The following is a 22621-nucleotide window of genomic DNA, read 5'->3' on the forward strand; positions in this document are numbered from 1 at the left end:
TGACCTCTATGGCCCCAGGCTGGCGGGAGTGGAGGTGGGGCGACCGGGGGTAGATGTCCGTCAGGTGGGGCGGGGGCTCCGGGGTGACCCGCTGGCTGTGTCTGCTCAGGACCTCTCTGTAGTCAAACGCATCAAAGTTGGTCTTCCACATCAGAACCTGGAAGACAGAAGACAGCGTTCCTTTATCCTCCCGTCAGGTGGGCATCATGTTACATGCGGCTGTGTCTCAGAAGGTAGAGTCGCCGTCTAATGATCACAAGGTTGGCAGATCGGCGGTTTGAGCCCCGGCTGGCCACATGTCGAAGTGTCCTTGGGCAAGACACTGAAACCCAAATTGCTCCCAGTGAGCGGGCCGGCCGGCGCCTTGCATGGTAGCTTGCCGCCATTGGTTTGTGAATGTGTGTTGTGTTGTATATATGGTGTGTTGTATGGTATGGTATGGTGTATGTGTTGTATATATGGTGTGGGAACAACAGTTTTGTGGCGATATTAGTTAAATCTTATTGAATACATGTGCTAGTTTTTATATATATTATATATAGAAATATATATTTTTATATCCTAGACACTCTTAGATTAACATGGGTTCTGGTAACTGAGTCCCACTCACCTGAGAGTCGGCTCCCCCAGAGGCGAACAGGTCTCCTAACCGGGAGAAGGACACGGTGAGGACAGGACCCTGGCAGACACATCAAAACATCTCATGACAAATCAAATACATTCCATTCCAATTCCAACAATTACGGTGGATCTACGTGCACGCCAGAGAACGTTCGATTTAAAAGTTTAGAGTAAAGGGGTCATGCCAGCATTAATGTCTTGATTCAAAGGCATGGTTTGCCAGATTCTCTAGGCATGATTGTTTTGAGTTATTTAATTAGAAATTATCATCAATATTCACAATTAATTAGTTGTGTTGTGATTTGTTGATAATCCAGTGTGACAACTTGCCCGACATAGTGTAACACTTTACCCGCTGATGGGGCAAATTGTCACAAATGCACACTGTCTATTTAACGGTCTACAGCTCTGTACTGAAATAAGATATGAAGATATAAATCAATACAAAAGATGTGCCCAAGACTTCCTTCTTTCATTTGGTATGACATTTATACCATTGTGATGGATTGTGCCCAGAAAAAGATTCATTCATTCATAAATGTTAGACAGCGTGTGACAACATACCCCGCGCTCCCCTACTCAGCGGACATAGATTGTTTGACAAGGCAGCTACATTGACAAGGCAGCTACATTGACAAGGCAGCATACATTGACAAGGCAGCTACATTGACAAGGCAGCAGACATTGACAAGGCAGCTACATTGACAAGGCAGCTACATTGACAAGGCAGCATACATTGACAAGGCAGCTACATTGACAAGGCAGCATACATTGACAAGGCAGCAGACATTGACAAGGCAGCATACATTGACAAGGCAGCTACATTGACAAGGCAGCAGACATTGACAAGGCAGCAGACATTGACAAGGCTGCAGACATTGACAAGGCAGCATACATTGACAAGGCTGCATACATTGACAAGGCAGCAGACATTGACAAGGCAGCAGACATTGACAAGGCAGCTACATTGACAAGGCAGCAGACATTGACAAGGCAGCAGACATTGACACGGCAGCATACATTGACACGGCAGCATACATTGACACGACAGCATACATTGACACGGCAGCATACATTGACACGGCAGCAGACATTGACAAGGCAGCAGACATTGACAAGGCAGCAGACATTGACAAGGCAGCTACATTGACAAGGCAGCAGACATTGACAAGGCAGCTACATTGACAAGGCAGCAGACATTGACAAGGCAGCTACATTGACAAGGCAGCAGACATTGACAAGGCAGCAGACATTGACAAGGCAGCTACATTGACAAGGCAGCAGACATTGACAAGGCAGCTACATTGACAAGGCAGCAGACATTGACAAGGCAGCGAGATTGACAAGGCAGCAGACATTGACAAGGCAGCTACATTGACAAGGCAGCTACATTGACAAGGCAGCTACATTGACAAGGCAGCAGACATTGACAAGGCAGCGAGATTGACAAGGCAGCAGACATTGACAAGGCAGTGATCGTATTAATACATATTTATTTATTTATTTTTCTCTTTGTTTTGACTTGTCCGACGGACAAGTGCAGGAGGAAGTCCACTTGTCTGAACATAGAATGTACTTGTCCCGGACAAGCGGACAAGCCCTGATGTCGAGCCCTTGCTCTGATTGAAGCATTCACATAGTCATAGAGGCTGAACTGTGGCAGGGCTACCTTGTGGTCATGGAGGGTGTAGATGAGAGGGCTACCTTTTAGTGTTTTACGGTGTTTAGTGTGTTTAGTGTATTTAGTGTGTTCAGTGTGTTCAGTAGATGAGAGAGATACCTTGTGACCATGGAGGGTGTAGATGAGTCGCCCCTCCAGCAGGTCGAGGATCTTCACTGTGCCGTCACTGGAGGCGCTGATCAGGTAGTTGTTCGAGGGGTGGAAGGAAAAGCAGTTGATCCCCGCACTGTGGACTAATCCAGACAGACAGAAATAATCATTAGCTATTAAGCTCCAATGCTGCAGCATTAAGCCTAGATACATTCAGTTCTACACATTCTAAGCGTATGTAGCAGTGGAGGACAGGCTCATTGTGATGCATGGAACGGAATGAGGAACGGTATCAAATATTCCATCTCATGCAGTAAAATTAGACCGTCCTCCGATTTCTGCCTCCACTGATATGTAGTAAATGGTAAACAGACTGCACTTATATAGCGCCTTTATCCAAAGCGCTTTACAACGGCCTCTCATTCACCCATTCACACACACATTCACACACACCAATGGCGACAAGCTGCCATGCAAGGCGCCGGCCCGCTCACTGGGAGCAATTTGGGGTTCAGTGTAGGGCTGCACGATTAATCGATTTTAAATCGAAATCGCGATTTGAAATGACGCGATTAGCTAATCGCAAAGCCTGCGATTTGCCTGCGATTTTTTTTTTTTTTTTTTTTACAAAATTTTTTTTTTTCTTTTTTTTTTTGCCATTTAGCAGACGCTTTTTTAATCCAAAGCGATTTACAATTACGAATTACAGGGACATTCCCCCTGGAGTAACTGAGGGCTAAGTGCCTTACTCAAGGGCACACTAGTAGTGGTGTGGTTTCAGGCGGGATTTGAACTCACAACCTTCCGATCACAAGTCCAACTCACTATGTGTTTCTCAACCCTCTCCTCGGCAATCATAATTGCTTTGGACTTGATTAGTTGAATCAGGTGTGCTGGTGGTGGAACAGATCAAATATGTGGAGCGGCTGGGGCGCCCCGAGGAGAGGGTTGAGAAACACCACTACCCGTATGGGATACGTCATACAGCGCGTCGGATTCAACGTCAATGAACGTCAACGTCAATGAACGTAAAAAAAAGACACTTGTTGAGAGAAACAAAATGGTGTTGCTGTTTAAAAAAAACATAAATAAATATGTTGTCCCAATTCATATCTTTTAAGTTCTCATCCTTGCATTAGAATTAGAGCAGTTAATAGTTTGATGGTATCATGTGGTAATGCTCTCTGAAAATAGGTGATAGATAGATTCATCCAATCACCTGCCAAGTATTTTTTGAAAGTACCTGCCCTTTTCCAAACAGCTTCCAATTAAGCTTTCCTAGATGGTTGTGTGAAACAAACCACCTGAGTCAGGTTAGTAATGCTCCATCACATGTTTTAATCTGAAGCTTGATTTTAAAGCAACCCAACTTTAAAGCAACCCAATGTAAGTTTAGTTCTTTCACTCGTAGCTCGGGCTGTGGGGGTGCTAGAGGAGGGAGCCTCTAAGTCCCCTGAAGACGTACAAACAAACTGCACGTTGATACGACCTTCCTAGCCGGAGATATGGCCACACTTTACAAAAACTCCGCTTTTTTTTTTTTTTTTTTTTTTTGCTATTTAAAAAAAAAAAAAACGCAAATTAATCGCAATCGCGATATCTGTCCAAATAATCGCAATTCGATTTTTCCCCCAAATCGTGCAGCCCTAGTTCAGTGTCTTGCCCAAGGACACTTCGACATTCGAACCGGGGCTCGAACCGCTGATCTGCCAACCTTGCGATCATTAGACGGCGGCTCTACCTCCTGAGACACAACCTCTACCTCCTGAGACACAGCCTCTACCTCCTGAGACACAGCCTCTACCTCCTGAGACACAGCCTCTACCTCCTGAGACACAGGCTCTACCTCCTGAGACACAGCCTCTACCTCCTGAGACACAGCCTCTACCTCCTGAGACACAGCCTCTACCTCCTGAGACACAGCCTCTACCTCCTGAGACACAGCCTCTACCTCCTGAGACACAGCTGCCCCAGGTAGTAGCATCATGTCTCACCCTGGTAGTGCTGCAGCAGTTTGTTGGTTCTTATGTCCCAGATCTTCAGTGTGTTGTCGTCTCCAGACGAGGCGATGCAGGTGCCACTGGCATTGAAGTCTACGAAGGTCGCCCTCCTGGGAAGGGAAACGGAACACCAAATGAATCAAACATTCCAAAATTCCAAAAATAGTTCCAAAAACATTCAAAAAAACATTTAAAAAATTGTTCCAGGCCATTAGAAAGCACAACAGCACCATCTAGTGGATGTTTTCTTAAAACCATCCAACAAGGTAAAGGCACTGACATTTTTTTGAGGAATAATATGTTCTCATTTAAATGAACATTATTTAAAATGTAAAACAACAAATCATAATAATCTTGTAGGAATCCAACAAGCAAAAACCACACAGTGATGTAAATACAACAACTTTCTAAAAATCAATGTTGAGGCTACCTTCGATTTTATATGTTTTGAACTCATTGAATATTTCTCAGAAGATGGAAAAAGTTTAAATAATATAATATATGCCATTTAGCTGACGCTTTTATCCAAAGCGACTTACATTGCAGTGAGTGCATACACTTCAGTACATATGGTCTCAGCGGGAATCGAACCCACAACCTAAGCGGTGTTAGCACCATGCTCTACCAACTGAGCCACAGATGACCACAAAAAAGTGTGCCTACCCTCCGTAGTAGTTAAACAAGTTAAAGTGTGCTGCCTACCCTCCGTAGTAGTTGAAGCAGTTGATGCATTGTTTGTTGGAGGTGTCCCACAGTCGAACAGTGCGATCGTCCCCGCAGGAAGCAATGAGCCGCCCGTCAGGAGAGAACCTGCAACAGGATTGAGAGATCGTTTGTGAGACGAAACGGTTAGGGATTACAACATGGAGTCAGTGCTTCAAGGAAGAAATGTACCATGAGAGGAAGAGGGTTGTGGAAAACCCTGTACAGTGGTAAATGAGTCCACAACCCCCGCCCTCCAATGGTACATTGCTTTTCTACAACAGCCACCACATAATATACAAAATAAACACACAGTTGTAACATTAAATTCATGTATTTACAATCATTAATCGTTTCAGAATACATATATCCTTCCGCCACAGAATATAGTCCCATAAACAAGATCAACCATTGCATTGTAGGTCAGCACAGGTGTTCTTAATCAGATTGATTGGGAGGCGCATTGATACTGGAAATGCAGTCTGAACTGAAGGTTGTTGGGATGTTTACCACTGTTGCTAGCCAATCAGAATCCAGTATCCAAACAAGCTGTTGTAGAAAACTACTTAAATTGCAGTACTTGTTTTGCTATGATATCACTAGATAGACACAGACACACTTGAGCTCGCACACACACACACACGGGCACACTCTCACTCTCTCACTCTCTCACCCTCACCCTCACCCTCACCCTCACCCTCACCCACACCCACACACACACACTCACACTGATAGGGCTTTCACACCGGCAGTTCCGAACGCCGGTTCGCGTTCGCGTGCCGAAACCTCAGAACGTTGGCGCTGTTTGGCGAACGAGCCCGCGTTCATACCAGTGTATCATTCGCCAGACAGCGCCAACGTTCGGAGGTTTCGGCACGCGAACGCGAACCGGCGTTCGGAACTGCCGGTGTGTAAGCCCTAAGAGTGGTGTTGGTGTTTACCTGGCACAGCGGACCCAGTTGGTGTGCTGGTTGAGAGAGTAGAGGAAGCGTTGTCTGAGGTGTGGTGTGTCTGTGCTCCAGACCTTCACAGACTTGTCATCAGACGCCGTCACCAGGCTGCGGCCGTCACTGGAGAAGCTGACGCTGCGCACCGCTGCTGTGTGAGCCTTGAACACCCTAGACTCTCCTTTACTACACACACACACACACACACACATACACATACACACACACACACAGAGAGACACACAGAGAGAGACACAGAGAGAGACACAGAGAGAGACACAGAGAGAGAGACACACACACACACACAAAAGTTAGGGACAGTGCTCATGGGTAGCGGTTCACACCAGTCACTGATAAAGCAAGAGTATCAAGCAGTATTCTCCTGGCATTAACAGCCAGTCTATGTATGTACTGTATACTGTATTCTCAATCCAACTGCATCATACCAAATATGGAGCTGGCTATAGCAAAAACTAGCACCCAGGCTACATTGTGGGGTGAGAGGAAGGGGTTTCTCACAGGCTGGGCGTCCACAGTCGAACAGTTTTATCCCGGGAAGCCGAGACCACCAGATCACCGGAGGGGGAGAACTGGACCCCAGTGATGATGTCTGTGTGCCCAACGAACCTGAACGCCCGGGCTTTGGGGTTCAGGTTCCAGATCATGAGGGTCCGATCCACAGACCCCGTAGCTGCAAGCAATATAAAATGGAAGAAATTGTAAAATGGACTGCACTTATATAGCGCCTTTATCCAAAGTGCTTTACAACGGCCTCTTATTCACCCATTCACACACACATGGCGGCAAGCTACCATGCAAGGCGCCGGCCCGCTCACTGGGAGCAATTTGGGGTTCAGTGTCTTGCCCAAGGACACTTCGACATGTGGCCAGCTGGGGGCTCGAACCGCCGATCTGCCGACCTTGCGATCATTAGACGGCGGCTCTACCTCCTGAGACACAGCCGCCCCCTCATTATCAAACACAGCGATAATGATCACGATCACAGATGGTGAACTTAACCACATGTGGAGACAGACAGACCAGACACATCATGGAAGTGGAGTGAGGTGGGAGGTGGGGGGGGGGGGGGGGGACCTACCCAACTGTTTGTGGTTGGGGTTGAAGGCGGTACAGGTGACAGCATCCTTATGGCCTTTGAAGTGCCTCTCCAGGGTGGGGTCCTCCTGCAGTGACAGAATGACAGTTGACAACAGTTGCATGCATCTCAACATCTTAATCTAGCTAGGTAGGGATCTCAAAGGTAAGGTAAGCCTGTTGAGAGCTGTTTGGTGGCATAACCTCCTGTCATTGCATTTGGACTGTTGTTGACAGGCTGGCTGGTTACCATGTAACCTTGTTGAAGCCTAACTAACTAACATAGTAAGACAGGCCAAGACTGACTATGCACATTGGCATTCATCACGCATGCTACAAGAGCATGCATTAGCGTAGTTAGTTAGTTAGTTAGTTAGTTAGTTAGTTAGGTAGCTCCACTTCAATGCAACACTAAATCCTCTTATGCTTATCGAGGCTGTCAACCTTGAGCTCCTGAGCCTTCATAATAATACAAAAGTCAGCAAACAAACTTACCATTACAGATGCCATCGGGTGCACTGACCTCGTTAAGCCTTAAACGTGCAGAGCATTGACTGTCTGAGAGATGAGAGGTGTTGGAAAGTGGAGAGTTTGAGTTTGTGCAGCTCTGCTGTCAACTTCCATCTGTCAAACAGAGCGCGCTGCTTTAGCGCTTTATCAGCAGACCTGGCTAGTCGAACCCCGATAGAGTGAAAGTACAGCAGACCTGGCTAGTCGAACCCCGATAGGGTGAAAGTACAGTAAGAAAATGCAGCTAATTCCTCCTAATACTCTCTCTTCTTCGTCTTAAACGCTGTCGACTTCTTATAAACTCTTCGATGTATTTATTTATATATAGAGACAGCGAAACATGTCGTTAATGCTTGAGGAATAAAACTACTGACGACTCTGTCTGGCACACATCCACATTTGGTGCGTTCGTACATTTGTTCTGATAGCGCCGGAGCGCACACTGTGTCCGACGTCATAAATGGACCAAGTGATTTGATTGGACGAGAGGCGTTCCACGAGTGCTGATCAGAATTCCAGAGCAAGTTTACAAACGTGTTACCTACGGCCAGCGGCAAGAAAAAAAGAAAAAAAAGCAGCATCACCAAGGGAGGAGCTAAGCGTCTTTTCGCTGCTAGGCAACCACAGCCAAACTAGCATCGGCGTCGCTGATTGGTCGACGACAGCGTTTGGATCAATCATCGCCAAGTTTGTTAAACCTGGGGAAATTCATGTTTGATTCTCAGTTTTCCGTTTAAAAACAAAGATGTCGACCAAGAGGAGTATTGGCAACACAGAGGTGAATATATAACATATAATATATATACCTTTACTGAATATATACAACACGATTATATCTATCTATATCTAGATATGTACTAGATACTACCTTTACTGTCTAGTACACAGAGGTAAATATATAACATATATATCATATACAACACGATTACTCTAGTTTATTCTGCGGCATTTAGAGATGTTGAAGGTTTATTATATTATTGTAGTCCTGTGTGTGTGGTCAGGTTAGTAGAGACAGACAGGTAACCTGCTGCTTCACTATTGACGTGCTAGTTTACCTCCGTGTGTTAGCTTCTGTTACTGTAACTGACTGTCTAGATACCAGTGATTCCCACAGCATGTTAATACTTTTGGGGGGCCACCAAAGTATAATGTCTCCCCCCAAAGTATAATGTGTGCTCAGTGAGTAAAAAGATGCCCCTCAGGTGCCCGTGTGTTGGCTCCCAGAGTACTAACTTGCCAGCTGGAAGTTCCTGTTGTCGATGGCAAATTTCAGTTTGATTTTGATATTTGATTATCATTTAATATGTAATATTTAATATTTGATATAGATCATGTTCTTTGTTGGTTTGTGAGGATGTTCATACACACTTGGTAAGATGTGTGTGTGTGTGTGTGTGTGTGTGTGTGTGTGTGTGTGTGTGTGTGGGTGTGTGGGTGTGTGGGTGTGTGTGTGTGTGTGTGTGTGTGTGTGTGTGTGTGTGTGTGTGAAAGAAGACCACAAAAAACAGCAGTGACTGCTCTCAGCTGTTTAACACTTCACATGTCTGCGGGAATCACTGGATACGTACTACTACTACTACGTTTACTGACTGTTATGTTTGTTATTTCCAGTATTCATGTACTATAATAACAACACACTGACTGTGTGTAGATACGTACTAGGTACTACGTTTACTGTGTCTACTAGACACAGTCAGTTAACTGTGTTAAAAGACTCAGCTGCCTCCATTACCCCAATCATCACCCACATAATAAACCTCTCCATCAAACAGGGACACGTCCCCCTTGACTTTAAAATAGCAAGGGTAACCCCACTGTATAAAAAAGGAAGCAAATTAGACCCAGGCAACTACCGACCTGTTTCTATTCTTAATTCCATCTCGAAACTTATGGAAAAAATAGTTTATGAACAGGTCGATAGGTACCTTACCGAAAAAAAGCTGATGTATGAATTTCAATCAGGATTCAGAACATCCCATTCCACTGACACATGCCTTCTCTATTTGAACGACCACATCAACCATGAGGTGGACTCGGGCAAGTACTGCGGCATGGTCATGCTGGACCTCCAGAAGGCCTTCGACACAGTAGATCACCACATATTGTTAGATAAACTGAAAGCAATTGGGTTCGATAGAACATCGGTGAGCTGGATGCAATCCTACTTAGAGGGGAGGGAACAGGTGGTTAGTGTGAACGGAACACTGTCCCCCCCCCTCCCAGTGACCTGCGGCGTTCCACAAGGAAGCATTTTGGGACCTTTACTGTTCCTAATATATGTGAATGACATGTCATCAGCATGTGATTGCAATTTGTTCCTGTTCGCGGATGACTCGGCTCTGCTGGTCTCTGACAGGGACATATTGCAGGTGGAAAAAGCGCTAAGCACTGAACTGAGTAGAATCTGCATCTGGCTAGCTGACAATAAACTATCAATACACCTAGGTAAAACTGAAACCATCCTATACGGATCCCCATCTAAACTCAGAAAGGCTGAAAATTTTAAAATAAAAGTGGGTAACATTAATATCACAAGAAAAGAGGATATTACATACCTGGGCTCCATCTTAGAGGCAAATCTTTCCGGAGATAAAATGGCAGCAAAAGTAATCAAAAAAGTTAACCATAGAACTAGATTCTTGTACAGGATATCCTCACTTGTCAGTAAAAACACACTGAGGACCCTATCAGGAGCTCTCATTCAATGTCACTTCGACTATGCCGTAACATCATGGTACTATAGAACCACAAAGGCCCATAAAACAAGACTCCAGACAGCCCAAAATAAACTGGTTAGGCTTCTGCTAGGCCTCAACCCTAGGACACATCTAACCGCTGCTCATTTTTTGAGCCTTGATTGGCTACGAGTAGTTGACAGAGTGCAGCAGCTTGCACTGGGCCTGGTCTTCAAGATACGCTACACCACAAAGACACCCAAGTACCTGTCAACATACTTCCAAAAAGTGAACAACGTCCACACATACAACACCAGAGGAAGCTCCACGAACCACGTTCAACCGCGTTGCACCACAAACAAGGGGTTAAACTCGTTTGCAAACTATGCAGTAAAAATGTGGAACGCCCTTCCTATAATCTTAAAGGAGTGCAAAACACTGCCCACCTTCAAAACCACTCTCAAAAAACATTTACAGGAGGCTGCAATCCGTAACTGGACCCTCTAAATCAAAAATCAGATTAAAAGACCCGAACTACCCACTGTACATACTTTGTGTTTTGTCCCCCGCCCCCACCTGTGGTGTATGTCCCCACCTGTCCTACCCGCTGTACATACCTTATGTTTTGTTGTATTGTTCTTCCCATGATGGATGTGTGTTTATCTTGTAGATAGTAATAGTTATTTGTCTGTATTATCTTGTAGATAGTACTAGCTTTTTTGTCTGTCTTACATGTAACGATGAATTGAGAATCAAGGACCCCAATTGAAATAAGCCAGTGGCTTTCTTGGGTTTTTATCCTGTTAGTTGACCATGTATGTAATATGTACTTTCATGTACCTACTTCTGCAAATCTTCTAATAAAGTTTTCAATCAATTCAATCAATCAATACCTAGTACTAGATACGTATTGGGGACTAAGTTTACCTTTATGGTTTGAGGACAACGTAGCCATACGTGTATGACTGCAGGCATTCTGTCTATACATCCATCTGTGACTGTGGCTGTAAGGACACAGTGGATACATGTGTTTAGCCAGCTTGGATGCTCTGTCATCGTCTATTCATCTTAGAAAGCGCTTAAATGGTAAATTGCACCACTAAACTAAAGTTCCACATAACTTTTGTGTAATCCTAGCCTAGGTCCATGTCAATGTGTTCATTGCACATGCATATCATGGTCCATCATCATCATCTAAATGTTTCTAGCATGATTCAAAAGTGGTCATTGCTGTGGTCACTGGCTCTTTCAAATGGTCATTGTGGGGCCCCAACTGCTAATTGTATTTAAGTCAGATTAAACAGGCTTCATTGCACTTTCAGGCAGCTCCACCTCAAAGTAGTGCTATGTGTGAAGCTGCTGTCCAAGTGGAGGGGCTTAAATAAAATGACAGTTTCACAATATAATTCTAATTCACAATATAATTCAATATAATTCAATATAATTCTGTAACTGCATCATAATAAAACCTAAACAAAGGCCATTGTTATTTTGAAAAATAGCCTACTAGGCACTAGTTGTTCCAAATCCACATTTCAAGCCCAATAAAACGTAAGTAGTTGTTGTTGTTGTTGTTGTTGTTGTTGTTGTTGTTTATCTTCGTCGGTGGCCCCCTAGTGGCGGCGGGGCCAGTTTCATTTTAAATGGGTGAAACACCTCTACCAAGTCCACCGCTGTGTCTGTGTGAGTGAGCACACCAGCCCCTCCCTGTCGCACTCTCTCACAGACCATGTATCACAGCTGGGGAGAAACTAAACACTGGCATCTTACGTTATGTTTGTTTGTTCCCTGCCGACCAGTACATGAAAAAGAGAATTCCCCAGAACCCCAAGTACCAGTATGTGAAATCAAGACTAAATACAGGTAAGAGCATACTTCCTCTCATACTTCCTCTCATACTTCCTCTCATACTTCCTCTCATACTTCCTCTCATACTTCCTCTCATACTTCCTCTCATACTTCCTCTCATACTTCCTCTCATACTTCCTCTCATACTTCCTCTATTAGATGTTGATCACATTGTCATTTGTTGGTTTGAAATCCTTTCACTAGTTGGCCTGCGGGCGATAGCTCAAACAGTTTCTACCCATGGACCATCAGAACACTGAACAGTAGACATAAGACATGTTCATAAATGTTTATCTTATATGTGTATATGTTTGTGAATATGTGAATATTTTATTTTATTTTTATTTTTTTTCACCTTCGGAAGAGCCACTACAATTTCATTGTATAGGCAACTGTACAACGACAATAAAGTCTATTCTATTCTATTCTATTCTATTCTAAACACAACAGGATGTCATGAAATGATGATGTGTGTCGGTCAGAGCTAGGCTACATAGGCCAAAGCAGATGACTCTTATTTTGTTTAACGATAAGTTATATAACTTTGATAAGTGAAGAACCTGGCAATGATAAGCTAAGAACCTCTGCTTGCTTTGTCAGTGTTGTACATGACTTTGCCCTTCATCTGATAGGATGCAGCTTGTCAAAGTATATGGAGAGGCTGGAGGAGATCAAGAAAAGTAAGTAAACTTTAAAAAAAAAAGATTATTATATCAATTTGAATTAGATCATTGCATCAATATGGCTAACGTCCTGTTAATATGACAAGATAGGGGGCGCTTAGGTGGCGTAGCGGGTTAAGCGCTGACCATGTAACTGCAGGGTCCCCGGTTCGATTCCGGCCATACCCTGCATGTCATCCCTCCTCTCTCTCACACATCCTTCCTGTCTAAATCTTCACTGTATCTATCAATAAAAAATGGAAAATATGAGTGGGACTGCCCCACTCAGAAAAAATAACTTTAGAATATGACAAGATAGGCTCTAACGGAAGCACTCCACCAACAGTTGTTGTGTTTGTTCAAAGGAAATGGTTAGTATGGTCGACTCGCCATTGTGCCAAAACATTCACTTGGTTGGTTCCTATCTAAAACAAGAAACAGTGAGCAGCAACCTACTAAAGGTCCTCTTTATTGGTTTTAAGTAGAGCTATTTGTGACCAATTTGAGACACATTCTTTCTGTTCTGAGGTAACAGTTCCTGTCCACTATCAGTTTCTTTGCGGTGTGTCAGTGCATGCACTTTCAGAGGTAAACCGGAGAAGTCCTGTCCTACTGGTATTTTAACAACCTGGTGACCCAGGTCCCTCTGAGTGAATGGGCACTTTGTGCCTGGCGGCCATCTTGTCGCTGGCTCTTCAGATTTCTCAGGGATAACCGACACTGATGCCTTCATTCGCCATTGGCCGATTGTAGTTGTTGACCACAGTCATTTCTCTGTTAGGCTCGATGTAGGAGGTGTTAGGCTACCTTGTGTAGGTGCCAGCTGGAGTATTGGACAGAGAGTTTAGTGAGAGTGTGAGGCCGTACTTTGGGGGTGAACCCAGTGTCAACGGCGGTGTTAAAAGAGGGGGTGGGCAGCCTGGGTTTGACCAAAAGGTGCCTCAGTTCCACCCAGGGACATTATGGAGACGGACACAGTGGAGTTGAGCTTTAGCGACATGTTAGTACAGGAAGAAGATGATCATACAGGTGACATTGAGGACCCAGGTGAGATGTCCTACTGAGGAGGGGTCTGGGATGATCGACTCGGGACCTCTTGATATTTTAGGGGGGGAAATGTCCTGTCAATCTCCCTTGTGTTCCTGAATTTTGGTGTTTATGAAATGACGATTTACCTTTAGATTACAGGTACAAAAAGGATGAACTCTTCAAAAGGCTTAAAGTGACGACATTCGCCCAGCTGGTAAGTGAGATGTCACATGTGTTTTGTTGTAACATCCACTCAGTTTACTACCGTTCAACTGTGTCTCATAAGGTGGAGGGAATCTTAAGTGGGAGAAATGCTGTGGGTTGCGTTCTAGTTCTAATTGAAAATGATATAATTTTAACTGGGTTTTAAATAGGGATGCTCCGATCTGGATTTTTGGGGCCGATACCGATCACCGTTTTATTTCCTCAAGATCAACCGATACCGATACCGATTTTTTTTTAAATACATAACTGTAGGCCTACTGACTGGATAGCCTACATATTTTTTGCTTTTTAGACAAAAGTTTTGATCCATTAGGCACCAAGCAAACGCAGACCCATTTTTATGGCATAGTAAAGGTCTGGCCTATCACCCAGTTAGGGCCTGAAGCCCAAGTCAGTCGATATGGCTGTATAAAAGACATCATAAACGTGGCCTTCATGGTTTACATACTGTTACGTCCTCCTATGTTTTCTGTTCAGTTATCTGTCTTCCCCAGGGAAAAAAAAAAAAGAAAAAGATCGTTTTTTTGCGACACCGATCGAGTCATTTGGAGTGAAATCGGCCGATTTAAATCGGTGGCCGATAAATCGGAGCATCCCTAGTTTTAAAAGTGAATTAGGCTAATGAATAATTTCACACAATCACTTGTTTTTAGGGGCGGCTGTGGCTCAGCTGGTAGAGCCGCCGTATAATGATCGCAAGATCGGCAGCTCGGCGGTTCAAACCCCGGCTGGCCACGTGTCAAAGTGTCCTCGAACCCCTAATAGCTCCGGGGTGACCCGCCTTCTATGGCCTCTGACCCCTCTGGCCTAGAGCATAAAATACATTTCGTTGTACTCTGTGCAATGACACAGGTTGAACCTTCTTCTTATTATTATTATTTCTATCAATTGTTTTGTTCATAAGGTACTTCAAGTAGCTTCGGTATCAGACCTGAACGAAAGCGTGAGTGACGGAGAGACACCTGGGCTAGAAGGTAACGGAGAAAAGTTCAGTGCTTTAATGTTTTCACAATTAGCCGTACATGAAAGTGAGAATTTTACATTTTACATGTACATTTACATTTTTGGCATTTAGCAGACGCCTTATTCCAAAGCGACTTACAATCAATACTTTTGACTAAGCAAGTGAATCATCAGTCCACCAGTCGTAGCAGGAAGAGTAATCCAGCTCAGGCCAGGGGCCATTGGCAGTCTCAGTGATAGAACATCGTTACATCAGGCGACACTGTTTTCCCCTCCTCCCCCAGACAACATGTCAGTGTTTTCCGAGGCCGACGTGGACCGTTTGTCTGAGCACACCAACGGGTCCCCGCTGCCCACGCCGGGGGGGCCGCTCATCGACAACAACAGCGAGACGGGGGACGCCGGCTACTCCCCCAGGTCCACGCTCCAAAGGTAGCTGTCAGCACCGCCTCACCCCCCCCACTTTGAACACACCCCCACACACATCTATTCAGCCTCTCCCCCCCTCCTGTCCACACAGTACACACTCACACCCCCCCCCCTGCCCTCCCCCCCCCTCCCCTACCTACAGTACACACTCACACCCCCCCCCCTGCCCTCCCCCCCCCTCCCCTACCTACAGTACACACTCACACACCCCTGACCACAACCCATCATCCCAAGCGCACCTGTAACCCTATCTCTCCCCTCCACATTCGACCCACTCTTCTCTCCAAACCCCCCAGCAGGGTTTCCCCACCCCCCCCTCCTCCCATGACAATCCTCTCCATTGTATCCTCACACTAAGCCCCCCTCCATCCTCCATCTGATAGCAGTGTTTCCCCCACGGGCCCCCAAGCCACTCTTCACTGCTAACAGGAACATAAGACTCGTAACTCTATCTCCTCTCCTGGGAGGCCCCATCACCCATCTCTCTCTCTCTCTCTCTCTCTCTCTCTCTCTCTCTCTCTCTCTCTCTCTCTCTCTCTCTCTCTCTGTCTCTCTGTCTCTCTCTCTCTCTGTCTCTCTCTCTCTCTCTCTCTGTCTCTCTCTCTGTCTCTCTCTCTCTCTGTCTCTCTCTCTCTGTCTCTCTCTCTCTCTCTCTCTGACGGCAGAGCATTAGTTCACCTTCACCGAGGCCAGGACAGATCTATGGGGATGAAAGTAGGACAGTAAGAGCAGTGGTTAAGAACCACCTAACTCAGGGAAAGTGATGTCTAGATTTCAAAGTGTTGTCGGGCACAGGTCCCATGTTGATTCACACTCGGGTCAGGTGTAGAGTCAGTGAGACAGGCGATTCAGATCAAATGAATTTAAAAAAGCCTTTGACCCCATCCCGCATCCCCCTTCCTCCCTTAGTCCATGGCTCTGTCCCAGCCTACTTCAAGGAGGCGATCGTACAGCCCCCTCCTTAAAAAGCCTAACTTGGACCCCCTCCCTACCAAACAACTACAGACCCATGTCGAAGCTGCCCTTCACCAGTTCACCACCTATCTGACAAACCATAACATTGCAGATAAATTCCAATTCCAAATTCCAAAATTCCAAAATCCATAATTCAAAATTAAAAATTTCAAAAATTCAAAATTCAAAAATTCGAAATTCCAAAATTCAAAATTCAAAATTCAAAAAAACAACACTCCACAGAAATTGCCCTGCTCAGAGTATCAAACGACATCATGATGTCCTTTGACTCCGGCGGATGTTCTGTCCTGGTCCTACGAGACCTCAGTGCAGCTTTCGACACAATAGACCATGGAATCATGTTAGATAGACTTAGGGAGTGGGTAAAGTTTTACTAACTTACTTTACTTATTTACTTTCTTCCAGTGTTATCAGCGGCGTGGGAGAGCTGGACCTGAACAAGAAAGGGCAGAGGACGGTGACCCTGCTGTCAGAGTCCAGCCCCCAGGTGACGGACCGCCCCTACGCAGACTGCCCCTACCTGCTGCTGGACGTGCGGGACAGGGAGCAGTACGACCAGTGTCACATCGTCAGTGGTATGGATGACACCCCAGAGGGCTTATAAGGCCCAGTCCTGACTGCATTATGATGTCATCATGGATCTTCTGTGTTCTGTGTTCTGTGTTCTGTGTTCAGTGTTCCCACGGGTCCTTGAAATCCTTGAAAGTTTGTGAATTTGAGGAAAAGAATATCAAGGTCTTAAAAAGTTTTTGAAAATAGACATGGGTCATTGAAATTGCTTGAATTCTCTCTCCATCTCTCTCTAAAAAAATAGAGATATATTAAAAAAAAAAATACTTAGCTCGTCAACTAGTAAATAAGTCTCTGTATTGCTTAACTTTACACATGTTTCATAATATATTGTTTTGCTATGCTGTGGTAGAGAAGGCAAGAGACCATCTAGTGTTCTACACATTCAAGCCTCTCTTTTTAACTGTTGTCTGTGAGCGAATAGTTCCTATTATATAAATCCTCATCTAGATCTGTCTCAAACTATGCCGTGTTGGGTCCTTGAATTTGAGGGAATTGAGTCTTGAAAGTCCTTGAAAGGTGCTTGAATTTGAGGTTTCAGAAGGTGTGGGAACCCTGTATGTTTTTATACAGTATTCTCGATATTGAATTGTATTCTCAATTATATTTTGGATAATATCGGTATCATTATCACTTGGATTGTTGTGCTGTGCATAATAATGTTTATGTTGATGTTTTTTCTCCACACAAACTTGTGGCTGTGTTTGTTTTGTTTTATCAACAGCATACTGTTACCCCATCGCAACCCTTTCACGAACTATGAACCCCTACACCAAAGAAGTCCTGGAATATGTATCCTTCCACCAAAACAAACGGCATCATTACAACATTAAAACCAGGCGTTCTGTCTGATCAATTCATACATGTATTTCTGGATAGTTAATTACTTTTGTACAAAGGCGAGTAAAAATGTCCACAAACAAAAAAACTTTAAAAAGTTTTGATATATTTGTTTACCACCAGTGAATGTAGCCTTAACCATGACCCCTTGCAGAAAAACGCCTCGGGGAAGATCATCATAGTGTATGACGAGGATGAGAGGATGGCGAGCCTGGCCGCCACCACCATGTGTGAGAGGGGCTTTGAGAACGTCTTCATGCTCTCAGGAGGTCCGTTTGGAACTGACCTTTTTCAACTCAGAACTCAAGCTTGCAAGTTTAGAACGGACCTATCGCTAAGCCACGCCCCCCAAATAGAAATTGTCCAATCATATCACAGCAAAAGTCACTACAGGCAGAAAACTCGGACAAACAACTCGCTAATATCTGATGGTGAAAAGCTTCTAGACTAAATATTCTTGTCATCTTTAAAAAAAAAACATGTCTATTACTTGCTGTGGTAAATCAGAAATCAGAAAATTGTAAGTCATTGAATGTCATTCAGTCACGGTCGGTCAGTCAGTCACTGTCAGTGAAGCGTTGTTTGTTTGTCCGAGTTTTCAAAGGGGGCATGGCTTAGCGATAGGTCCATTCATCCACTTGAAGAGTATTTTAAACTCTCTTAGCTAAAGGGAGTACTGTCTGTTGGAATTAATAATCTTGTGTCTTAAGCCCAGTTTATGCTTCTGCGTAAAATCGACGGCGTCGGTTGACGCGCACCTCTCCAAAAATGTAACTACGCAGCAGTGCCTACGCAACCGTAAGCACTGTGATTGGTCCGCTTGGTAGCGCATGATTCCGACTTTCTCGTAGGCCAAAATGCGGAAGCCATGACAGAAATGTCATTTACTTTTTCTGTAATTACTTATTAATAAAGATTTGAAAAATTATGATAACCATCGTATTATCTTAGTTTAATGTCATTTCAATGCATCATAGAACTTTTATTTACAACAAGCATAACAAAGAAAAAAATCTCTATCATTATGCTGCTATGAGTACACCGTTCCAACGGAGCGCCCTATGGAAGCGTCAGGCACAGCCTTCCCATAAGGAGCGCAATTCACATTTACGAGATGTACAATCCTGTTTATTTAGAAATAAATGATTAGTTACAGGGAGCCCCATGGCTATTCGTTGGGTTTAAATGATATTTATGATAGACATATTTAATGTAAAGTTATCTATAAGAACTGTGATTGGTCCGCCTGGTAGCGTCACGTTCCGACTCTCGTAAATGCGGAAAAAAAATACGTTTTTTGATCGCTATTATGCCGCTATGAGTACACCGACCAACGCAACGCGGTCCGTGGTCCGCAGACGAACGCAGAACTATAAACTTGGAGAGCCCTCGCGTAGGCTACGGCGTAGCAGGCGCAGGAGTATAAATTGGGCTTTAGTTACACCTTGACTCACTCTCTCTCTCTCTCTCCTTCTCTCCTCCCCTCCTCCTCTCCTCCCCTCCTCCCCTCCTCCTCCTCTCCTCCCCTCCTCCTCTCCTCCCCTCCTCCCCTCCTCCCCTCCTCCTCTCCTCCTCTCCTCCCCTCCCTCCCCTCCCCTCCCTCCCTCCTCCTCTCCTCCTCTCCTCCCCTCCTCCCCTCCCTCCCTCCTCCTCCCCTCCTCCTCTCCTCCCCTCCTCCCCTCCTCCTCTCCTCCCCTCCTCTCCTCCCCCCCTCCTCTCCTCCTCCCCTCCTCCTCTCCTCCCCTCCTCTCCTCCTCCCCTCCTCTCCTCCCCTCCCCTCCTCCCCTCAGGTCTGAAGGTGATTGCTCAGAAGTTCCCAGAGGGCATCACGATGGGCTCCTTCCCGGCGTCGTGCTTCCCGTCTCCCACGGCAACGGTGGGGCGTAAACGCTCCACGCCCAGACAGGTGTTCCTGGTGGCGGAGAGTAATAAGTGGAGGTTCACCTGCGACGACCTGGGCAAGATCCAACACCACCTGGAGGAGATTCTGCTCCCAACCGACAACAAGAGTGAGTCACTAACGACACTAACGACACTAACGACACTAATGACACTGATGACACTAAGCAGGGTTCCCGCGCTGGTCTTAAAAAGTCTAAAATCCAGCAATTCACATTTCAAGGCCTAAAAAGGTCCTGAATTTCAGTTATTCGGTCTAAAAATGAGGTGCTAGGTATTAAGAATGAGATCCTGCAAGGAAATCAGTCCAACCACATCAATTTACGCGGAAATGAATCAAGCTGGAACCGCTTCCTCTTTTGTCTGTATGGCAGTGAAATCCCTAATTTCATCACCTCCAGGATGACAAAAAGCTATCATACGGTGTCGCGAATAGGTCTAAAAAAAAGTTGACTTGTTGAAACTTGTGTGAAGTGTCTACCAGTAGATGGCGACAATTTTTGTTGAGCATGATTCCTTGCAAGCTACCATGATATACTTGTGTGTGTGTGTGTGTGTGTGTGTGTGTGTGTTTGTCTATTTTATCAGAAGTTCTATTTCTGTGTTCCTGTGTGTGTCTAGGCCGTCTCAGCCGTATGTCCTCCGGCAGCGCCACGTCCAAAGCGTCCAGCGCCAGAAGCGTCCGACAGGCCTCCTCATTGGCTGGCTCTGAAAGCGCCCGGTCTCAGAGCAGCAGACCCTGGAAATAACCCTCACCTACCCCCCCCTCCCCTCCCCTCCCCCCTCCCCCCTCCCCCAACTCAAATAAAGTCTACTTATTTCAGTATCACCCACCGCCCTGATCACCTCTGTAGAAAGGGCTCCACCCCCCCCTCTCTGTTGTGCCAGGGGTGCCCAACTCCAGTCCCACAGGGCAGAAGTCCTGGAGGTTTTGCGTCTCTCCCTCCCGGTACTTATATAATCATCGTTGAGCACACATCTTGACTTACAGGTTCAAACCAGTAGACACTGCAGCAACCAAGGACCAGAGTCGTGCAACCCTCTGTTCTAAGCCTTTGGGCCTTTGAAAGGCTCTGCTGGTAGAGTGGCTTTGTGTAGTGTTTTATTGTTTATGTTCTGGATGATTTTAGTTCCGATTTCTAGCACCAATGAATTGTCAATGTCAATTTGTCGCACGGTAAAAAAAATGTACGATTTGTTTGCACTGAATTAATATTTCTAGATTTTTTTTTTACTTCATATTCCTTGTCACCATACCAGTGTCTACAGATGTGAACATTTTGGGTTTTTTCTATGTTTTGTAATAAAAATTATGTGAGCCACAAATGCACTCCCTTTGGCTGGAAACTGTGTTTTCTGAAAGTCACTGAAGTAATTTTTTGGTTTATGACATCATAGGGGGTCATTTTCATTGGACTTTTTCCTCTTATATCCTAAATTCACTGATTTTAAACATGTCGACACTGGTATGGTTCTGGAGATGATGAATGTGAGGTTAAACATGAGTAAAGTAGTTTAACTTATAGGTGTTGCATTCATAAAATGAGTTGTGGCCAGCGTTCTCTCTGCATGCAATCCCTGTCCTTTGGTTTCCAGCAGCTAGCCAACTGTATGTTCTTAACTAACCCTCATCACTTCCTGGTTGAACAGGGTGCAAAAGCTTAGTCCCGTGTCCTCTGCTGTTCATTCATACATTCCAAGTAGACAACAATGATAATTGTTGTGAGTAGGATAACCGAACAGATATTAAATATACACTACACTGTACACATGGATAATGCTTTCAATCACAGATTGTGTCAATCACAGTGCGTATTCTTTAGTTGAAGATGTATAAAGGAGATGCTATTTTTGCTCTAGATTATATATTCAGTTCCCTAAAGGAACTGCCATTGTTCTGCAAACGTCTTGCTTGTATTTGGAATTAGTTTATTTAAAAGCCATGAAATATGACTTTATATCACTTGAGGAAAGGAGACGGGCATTATGAGAATGTAGTACAGGGTAGGAAGGTGCACTTTGTTAAGTAAACTAATCCATTTGAAGAAGAAAACAATGTGAAACAGTATTGGTGTGTTTTTGAATGTGTGGCCTTTTGTTTGAAGAGTGTTTTCTTGTCCTTGATGTCTGTTTTTTCTACCAGAGAAACAGAGATGATAATTAACAATCACAGGGTCTTTAGAAAAAAAAGTGCTTTTACTGTAACGATATTAAGTTTTAGGGGGGTTTTACCCCTCGAAGCCCAACGGTGTGTTTGTGTGTGCTGTGTGTCTGAAGTTACAGAAGGCTTTTGGAGGCTGTCGTTTCTTCATTACTACACCGACTGGGTTCTTCATTAACACGGACAGACTTAAACCACAAAACATAAACTGATTGATCAATATTTGTTTTGTTTTTGTACATTGAATGTTGAATAAAGTATATACTTGTAGAATAGAATTGGTTGTTTTGAAAAGTCAACATTGTTAATGCCACATAGTGCTTTAAATGTACCAGTGAGTGAAACTAAAAGAACAAGTTCCAAAAGAAACTTCGGCTTGGACAGTCTTTTATTTTGGTTGTGGAAATAGTTTTTAAAAATGGTTTGGATGATAGTTAGATAGATAGATAGATAGATAGATAGATAGATAGTTAGATAGATGTATAGATAGATAGATAGATAGATAGATAGATAGATGTATAGATAGATAGATATATAGATGTATAGATAGATAGACAGATGATAGATAGACAGACAGACAGACAGATACATAAATAGATAGATAGACAGATAGATAAATAGATAGACAGATAGATAGATAGATAGATAGATAGATAGACAGACAGATGATAGATAGACAGACAGACAGACAGATACATA

At 44.4% G+C, this 22621-nt stretch overlaps 3 protein-coding genes across 3 annotated transcripts in view; 2 read left to right on the forward strand and 1 right to left on the reverse strand.

Moving 5' to 3' along the window:
• The window catches only part of poc1b (POC1 centriolar protein B), a gene marked incomplete at both ends in the record, with an annotated part of 50672 nt that extends 43399 nt beyond the window's left edge, over nucleotides 1-7273 (reverse strand). The window contains 8 exons of the mRNA XM_080544780.1: nucleotides 5-157; nucleotides 611-679; nucleotides 2402-2535; nucleotides 4387-4502; nucleotides 5095-5202; nucleotides 6036-6227; nucleotides 6561-6732; nucleotides 7141-7273. Coding sequence (XP_080400906.1) covers nucleotides 5-157; nucleotides 611-679; nucleotides 2402-2535; nucleotides 4387-4502; nucleotides 5095-5202; nucleotides 6036-6227; nucleotides 6561-6732; nucleotides 7141-7273 — 1077 coding nt within the window. The remainder of the gene's footprint in view (nucleotides 1-4; nucleotides 158-610; nucleotides 680-2401; nucleotides 2536-4386; nucleotides 4503-5094; nucleotides 5203-6035; nucleotides 6228-6560; nucleotides 6733-7140) is intronic.
• Nucleotides 1-22621, forward strand: part of egln2 (egl-9 family hypoxia-inducible factor 2) — a 646007-nt gene that overhangs the window by 419290 nt on the left and 204096 nt on the right. The gene's annotated exons all lie outside the window — the stretch shown is intronic.
• On the forward strand, nucleotides 8392-20510 carry cep41 (centrosomal protein 41; the record flags this gene model as incomplete). The annotated part of the gene is made up of 11 exons (XM_080544781.1): nucleotides 8392-8424; nucleotides 12121-12184; nucleotides 12802-12849; nucleotides 14013-14074; nucleotides 14990-15059; nucleotides 15333-15480; nucleotides 16858-17027; nucleotides 17747-17814; nucleotides 18017-18131; nucleotides 19653-19871; nucleotides 20383-20510. 11 exons carry the CDS (start codon nucleotides 8392-8394, stop codon nucleotides 20508-20510), a joined length of 1125 nt encoding a protein of 374 aa, XP_080400907.1.

The sequence above is a fragment of the Nansenia antarctica genome (assembly GCF_963989245.1).
Source record: "Nansenia antarctica genome assembly, chromosome: 14".
NCBI classification, from domain to species: Eukaryota; Metazoa; Chordata; class Actinopteri; order Argentiniformes; family Microstomatidae; genus Nansenia; species Nansenia antarctica.